Source organism: Gekko japonicus, unplaced genomic scaffold (assembly GCF_001447785.1).
Source record: "Gekko japonicus isolate JY-2015 unplaced genomic scaffold, Gekko_japonicus_V1.1 scaffold2881, whole genome shotgun sequence".
Classification (NCBI taxonomy): domain Eukaryota; kingdom Metazoa; phylum Chordata; class Lepidosauria; order Squamata; family Gekkonidae; genus Gekko; species Gekko japonicus.
The window spans coordinates 1-7,917 of record NW_015160313.1 but is presented as its reverse complement, the minus strand read 5'-3'; the positions used below and the strand labels follow the sequence as shown (position 1 = coordinate 7,917).

Below are 7,917 nucleotides of genomic sequence, written 5' to 3'. Positions count from 1 at the left end.
TCCTCCTAAGCCACAGTTCCGAGTTGAAAAGTGCTCCCTTTGACCTTTAAAATGACACACACCCCGGAGCTGTTGTGTGACCGCAGGGGACGCAACTTGAGTTGGGGATAGGGTACCGAGGAAGCAGCTGGCAAACCCTGGAAGGAAATGGGGGGGGGGGGGTAGAGAAAAGGGGGGGGGGGGGAGAAGGATGGCGTAATGCACCAGGCATAGTGTGGCTGCTCTTACACCAATTCCAATTTTACCATAGAGTTTTTGCAAAATGCTAGAACATCTAACATGTCACTTCTGGTTTTTACCAGAAGTGATGCAAGTGTGCTGGCAATGTGTCCCCCCTCCCCAGTTTCTCCCACCAGCACCTGAGATGCCAGTGATACCTGGGGGTTTTGGGAGTGGATCCTGGGGAGGGAGGAGTTTGGGGAGGGGAGGGTCCTCAGCAGGGTATAATGCTATAATGTCTACCCTTCAAAGCAGCCATTTTCTCACAGTTTTTTAGCCTCCGGCTCACAGATTTTTGTCCTAGCTCAAGAAGGATGGCTCCAGAACAAGCTAATTTATGCAGTAACTAAATCACTTGCTCACAACTTAAGAACATAAGTGAAGCCAAAGTTGGATCAGGCCAGTGGCCCATCTAGTCCAACACTCTGTCACACAGTGACCAAAAATACCAGGTGCCATTAGGAGGTCCACCAGTGGGGCCAGGACACTAGAAGCCCTCCCACTGTTGCCCCCGCCCCCAAGCACCAAGAATACAGAGCATCACTTGCCCCAGATCCAGAGTTCCTATCTATACCTTGTGGCCTATAGCCACTGATGGACCTCTGCTCATCTAATTCCCTCTTGAAGCCACCCATGCTTGTAGCTGCCACCACCTCCTGTGGCAGTGAATTCCATGTGCTAATCACTCTTTGGGTGAAGAAGGACTTCCTTTTATCTGTTCTAACCCGACTGCTCAGCAATTTCATTGAGTGCCCACGAGTTCTTGTATTGTGAGAAAGGGAGAAAAGTACTTCTTTCTCTACCTGCTCTGTCCTATGCATAATCTTATAAACCTCGATCATGTCACCCCTCAGTTGTCATTTCTCCAGCTAAGGAGCCCCAAGCGCTTTAACCTTTCTCTATAGGGAAAGTGTTCCAACCCTTTTATCATTCTAGCAGCTCACAAGGTAGAATGCCAGTAGCTCACAAGGTAGAATGCCAGTAGCTCACAAAGTAGAATTTTTGCTCACAAGACTCTACAGCTTAGAGAGAGCATTGGTGGCAACTCCAGAGACCAGATACCAGAAGGCCTTCTGCTGTAGGAGGCCTGGTATCCCTGTCAGGGAACCCCAGACACAAGTCACCAAAAATGTAACTTCTAGCGACGATAGAGGTCCTGTTGCCGGAACTGTGGGGGTCTGAGAGCAGGCATCTGGCTCCCAACTCTTGGCGGGTGCTGTTGATGCCACCACCAAAGGTGAGGAGCCTATAGGGGTGATCCTGGTTTCCTCACTTTCCAAGGATGCCAGGTCACTACTGTTGCCAAGTCAGCCTTCTACCATCTTCGTCTGGCCAGGCAACTGGTTCCCTATCTCAACTCCCAGGATTTTGCTACAGTGATCCATGCAATGGTCCCCTCCAGGCTGGACTACTGTAACTCACTCTGTGTGGGGCTGCCCTTGAACCCGATCCAGAAACTGCAGCTAGTGCAACATGTGGAATGTGGACACACATTCATTCAGCTGGTGTTGGACCAATAGCACTGGCTGCCAATTGAGTACCGGATCCAGTTCAAGGTTATGGTATTAACCTTTAAAGCCATATGCAGCCAGGGACCATCATACCTATGGGACCGCCACTCCCCGTATGTGTCCCGGAGAGCCTTACATTTTGCAGAGCAACATCTCTTGGCAGTCCCTGGCCCAAAAGAAATCCGCTTAGCCTCAACCGGGGCCAGGGCCTTTTCTGCCCTGGCCCCGCTCCTGGTGGAACATGCTCCCACTTGAAATCATGGCCCTGTGGGACTTATTAAAATTCTGCAGGGCATGAAAAACAGAGCTGTTCTGCCAGGCTTTTGGTCAAGGCTGTGGAGGTCCAACCATCTTGGCCTCCCCTGCTCACACTGCCCGCAGTGCTTACAGTGCACGTTACAATTTGCCCTGCCCAACAGAGGTGAACAGAGCATTGTTGGAAAACTGCTTGTTATTAACTGCCACCTAGGTTAGCATAGGGTTGCCAGCCTCCAGGTGGGGCCTGGGGATTTCCTGCTTTTACAACTGATCCCCAACGGACAGAGGTCAGCTTCCCCTGGAGAAAATGGCTGCTCTGAAGGGTGAACTCTGTGGCCTTGGACCCTGCTGAGGCCCCTCCCCTCCCCAAACCCCGCCCTCTCCCGGATCCACCCCCAAAGTCTCCAGGGATTTTCCATCCCAGACCTGGCAACACCCAGGTTAGCGTCGTGATGGAGACGCTGTGAACGTTATGTTTCATATCTTTATGTTTTATATCTTATAAAACTTTATGGTTTATATCTTATGTCTTAATGCTATTATGTTTACTTAATGAAATGTGTAACGCAATGTTGTGACCCACCCTGAGCCCGCTCGTGGGGGAGGGCGGGATGCAAATCAAATCAAATCAATCAAAAAATTTTGGCCCATCATTGCCTTGGAAACCCTCTGGGGGTCATCATAAAAAGGCTGAGACGCGATGGGGAGGGGGAAGCATAGAAGAGAAACAGACTTGAGTGTCAGGTTCCTGGTTAAATCAGTTCTCAACACCAGCCAGTTTGAAGAAAGCTAACTTTATTGAGACAGTTGATAGATACCATCCTGGACACATCTATTGTTAGGACTGAAGTTAAACATGCGAATGTTGTAGGGATAGTGGATTCAAGCAAAGGCACTAAAGATCAGGACCCAATCACCCCATGGTATTTGCCTGCCAGAACTAACCGTCAGCTCCTCCCCCTTCCCCGCTAGGCACGTAGCCTTTACATAGTAAGGACAACAGGACCACAGGTCAAATCTGCATTTGTCTTTCCCACCGGTGTCCCAGCCTTCTGACTACGTCTTCTAAAAATCTGCCTACATTTGGTTTCATTTTCACACCTCAACAGTGCTAGCATACTTTTGCACATCTGCATATGTTTATCACCTTCTAGTGGCGGCTCCACTGTCATTGCACCTCCCCCACTGCTTTAAAAGAATCATCTCCAAACAACGTTTGAATAAGCATAGAGAAAGACGGCGTCACAGCAGCACAAAACTGATTTAAAAATGCAAATGCAGATTCAACCACAGACATTTGAGAAGCCAGGACATTTGGCATCGATAAGGTGACAAAGAGCGCGCGCGAGAGAGAGAGGAACCTCCTCTCCCAAACGACAGGCGAGCTGTAAAATGCAAAATGCACAGCCGAGTCTGACATTGAGGTGTCTTCCACTCTGCGTTGGCTTCTAAATGTGATGGGAGCAGATTCTAAGCAACAAAGCTGATGTGCCCCAACAAGAAAAATGCACAGATGTGCTATAGTAGTACATGGTGCATTAGAATTTCATATCACTGAAAATCCCTTCTCCTCCTAGCCTTAACTATGGTTTTGCTTGATGCACGAAGGCAGACATCTTAGCTTGATTTTGTTTGGTCCCCCAGTCTTGACCACATGGTGACACAGGTTGGGATACCAGCCAGGTTCTTGCACGGGAGGGGAATCCAGTTCATGGTTTGTGAGCTGCATTGTACTTTCACAAACTAGCCTTAGACAAAATAAACCATGGCTTTGTGTCATGTTTGTGCGAGAATACCAGGGTTGTGGTTTTTTTTTAACTTTTGCCCTCTTGTAAATTAGCAGGAATTCTGCAGGAAGTGCACTTTCTGTAAAGGGAAATGGGTTCTCATGTTTCTTGTGGAAATAGGCAGCTTTCTTTCCCTCCCCCTTTTCACTACATTATTTATTGGACACATCATACTGTCTTTTATTTCATTGTTCTCTAAAAGGGAAGTCTCTAATTATGGAATCCAGTTTATGGGATGGATGATCTTGTTTTTATTGAATTTATTTCATTGTATAAGCTACTTTTATTGCATTGTTCATTGCAGGTATTATACTGGCCTTTATTGAATTGTTTTTATAACTCTCCTGCAACGTAAGTATGTCAGCATATGGTTTTATATTGCTGGCAAGATGACAGCTCAGGTATGTGAGTCAATTAGATCTTCTTGATCTGTAGGTGACAGAGCTGGAGTAATGTGACTTGTCACCAGGTCTAGATTGCATCATTCTCACTGGAGTCACAGTGAGTCAGCCCTATGCTGTGATTGGTGCTTCTCTGTATATGTTCTGTGCACTCTGCTTGTACAGAATCACTCTACTGAATTGGATGCCTTGCGAAGCACTTTGTTAGTCTGCCTGAGAACTTGGATTCTAACTTGGATGCTTTTTTTTAACTTTTGCCCTCTTGTAAATTAGCAGGAATTCTGCAGGAAGTGCACTTTCTGTAAAGGGAAATGGGTTCTCATGTTTCTTGTGGATATAGGCAGCTTTCTTTCCCTCCCCCTTTCTACTACATTATTTTTGGACACATCATACTGTCTTTTATTTCATTGTTCTCTAAAAGGGAAGTCTCTAATTATGAAATCCAGTTTATGGGATGTATGATCTTGTTTTTATTTAATTTATTTCATTGTATAAGCTAGTTTTATTGCACTGTTAATTGCAGGTATTATACTGGCCTTTATTGAATTGTTTTTATAACTCTCCTGCAACGTAAGTATGTCAGCATATGGTTTTATATTGCTGGCAAGATGACAGCTCAGGTATGTGAGTCAATTAGATCTTCTTGATCTGTAGGTGACAGAGCTGGAGTAATGTGACTTGTCACCAGGTCTAGATTGCATCATTCTCACTGGAGTCACAGTGAGTCAGCCCTATGCTGTGATTGGTGCTTCTCTGTATATGTTCTGTGCACTCTGCTTGTACAGAATCACTCTACTGAATTGGATGCCTTGCGAAGCACTTTGTTAGTCTGCCTGAGAACTTGGATTCTAACTTGGATGCTGACTTGGATTGTATGTATTATATTGTAAATAAATCACTGCAGAGGTCATTTCGGGGGGAACGTGGGAGATCGCAGTTCCCCCGGGTGAGGTGTGGGGGGGGCACACGATGAAGCCCTGCCCCCTGCTTCCGGCCACCCTGCTTTCGGCCCTCATTCAGCCAGGAGGAGGCAGGAGAAGAGGGAGGGTAAGTTGCCTCCTCCCCGCCTCTCCCCACCCCTGCCTGCCTGGGGCCAGGGAGGGCCTTGGCGGGGCTTCCTCGCACTCCTGCCGGCCTTGTAGGTCCACCGCCAGGCCCCTGATGGCAGGGGGTGTGGCATATGCTAATGAGTTATGCTAATGAGTTCCCCTAGCTCTTTTTCTACGAAATGACCCCTGAACCACTGTATATAGTTCAGCACTAGCACATTGTGGATTGCTTTCTTCACCACGCTTCCACTACGCCGTCAAAGTAACCCTTGTGGAAGGAACGTGAAAAGATATTTGGGACTGAAGAGACAGCTATGAACTTGACTCTGCCAGGATGAAGTCTCTGGGTTAGACTTTTCCAGCTCCATCTCTTCTAGCTATTTAGTTTTTCCTGGATCATCTGTAGCCTGACTGGCTGCTGGGTCTATCTAGCAAAACCTCCTGAGAAACTCAGGCTGTGGTCAGACGTGCCTTTAGATCTGACTCGGCTGCAAATGCCTGATGGATCTAAAGGGCATGATCAGACAGCAACATCTGGGAAAAGTCCTGCAGCCATTGGCACCCCGAGCTGCCTTGCCACAGAAGCGGGGTTAAAAGACACCGGGGAAAGTCTAGTCCCGATGCTTGCTGATGGGCTACGGATGCACTCACTCCAGCTACCGGGATGGTCTGCTCATTCCATCCCAACCCGGTGACGTTTTCCCCCCTTGCTTAGCAGTATGCGCATAACCGCATACTCCATGGGGAACCCTCCATGTGGAGGTGTGATTCCTCATTTATGCACATGGGAAACAAAGGGGAAAAAGAAAAACCATGTGCTCGCATGTGCCATCTGATCATGTAGTGACGGACTGAGCCCGCAGCGACAAAGGATGTGTGATCACGCAATGCGGTGTCAATTTCCATGGGGGGGGTTGGAATAGGCTCGCTTCCCCTCCGCACCAAACGGCATGTCGGATCGCAGCCCCAGACAGGTTTCACGTTGGGAGTCCAAGCTGTTTTTGCAGTGGGATTGCTAGTTTAGTTCTTCATAGTGGTCTCCCCGGGTCTAGCTTAGGGGTGCCAGCCTCCAAGAGGGACTTGGGGATCCCCAGAATTACAGCTCATCTCCAGACTACAGAGATCAGTTCCCTGCTTTGAAGGGTGGCCTCTATGGCATGGCACCACCATGAAGTCCCTGTACTCCCCAGGCTCCATCCCTCAGTCTCTAGGAGTTTTCCAACCTGGATCTGGCAAGCAACCCTACCTTCCCATCCCCACGGGTGGCTGGGGGGGGCCCTGGCAACCCTAGAACTGTCCATCATTGCATGTCCTCTGTCTGTCTGACCAGGTTGACTACCTGTACTGTAGTCAGTTGGCATCCTGTAGATTTGCTCCTGGCTTGCTTTGCCTAGAATCCCCAGCATATCGTTCTGCAAGGTCTGTCTCATGTACTTAGGGACTTCAGTTCCGGGCGAATTTACTTTGTTCCCAGAATGGGCTTTGGCCCCCCTGCTCTGAGGTTGCGCCTAGTATGCATACCCAGACAGATCACCAGTTAATGTATGCTTGGATCGTTAGTTATCTCCACTCTCCAAATCTGTACAGTCACCAAAAGGATTCAAAAGAACTGGAGGATATATAGGGAATAACCAGGGTTGGGACTAGGGTCTCTGAAGGACTCCTTGCTCCCCTATAGTCCTGCCCATCTTTCATCAGAGGACACTCTGTGGATGCCCCTGCTTGTCACCCAATGGTGGAACCACGATATCGGAATAGGTTTCTTTGGAAAGACTTTCCCAGTGCACAACCTACTGTCATTCCAGCATCAGGTGAAGACAATTCTTATTTCAGGGAATGTTCTAACATGTTATTATGTTTTTAGATGTTTTAAGGAACTGCTGCAAGGAAGAATTGTGTCTCATTGAGGTGTTATTGTGTGTTATTGCTATGCTTTTAGTACTGTCGCAACTGCTCAAATATGGTCGATGTTGTTGCCACTGTTTCTAAGATTTGTGTGTGTGTGCAAAATTCAGTCTTTATTAGGAGGATTTTCTGACAGTCAGATTGAGGGATCAAAATCTCTTGCCCGTGGTACAAGACAACCATTTGCCAGCAGTGGCAGCAACGACGTCAGTTTCTTTAAAATGATAGCTGCCTAGCAGACCAGCTCCATATGTACCAGTGTTCTAGTGTAAGAGTACACTTCATTGACACTAGTGAAAATTCTGCACAGTGTAAATCCATCAGAGAGCGATCCAGACACAATGCAGCTCAACCGATATAATGACGAGAGGAAAAAGATACCTTAACTTTCAGTTCATACACTTCTTTCTTCAGTTTAATTGGGTTTGTAACAACAGAAATGGCTCCAGTTGTGTTGTTTATTTCAAATGAGTCTTCACTCCCTGCCACAAAACAGAAACATAATTTGTTATGGCTACATCATTTCCTGTCGCCCTGATGAATGAAAGGCTCCATTCCAATTTGACTCCTAGGGAACTAGTAAGATGCAATGGCTGGAGACCCTGAATGGCAATTGTTGTTGTTGTTGTTGTTCAGTCGCGCAGTTGAGTCCGACTCTTCGCCAGATGCCTGAACACAAATCTGACCCCCTCAATGGGACCAGGCCCGTAGCCAGGAATTTTTTGTTCAGGGGGCATTTAAACTTTTAAGGAGGCAGTTAAATCACCGTTAATTAAATTAATCTGAA

At 47.4% G+C, this 7,917-nt stretch overlaps 1 protein-coding gene across 1 annotated transcript in view; it reads right to left on the bottom strand.

Moving 5' to 3' along the window:
- Positions 1-7,644, bottom strand: part of CDHR1 (cadherin related family member 1) — a gene marked incomplete at its 5' end in the record, with an annotated part of 63,427 nt that extends 55,783 nt beyond the window's left edge. Inside the window, one exon of the mRNA XM_015416744.1 lies at positions 7,512-7,644. Coding sequence (XP_015272230.1) covers positions 7,512-7,644 — 133 coding nt within the window. The remainder of the gene's footprint in view (positions 1-7,511) is intronic.
- Between the last annotated feature and the right edge of the window lie 273 nt (positions 7,645-7,917).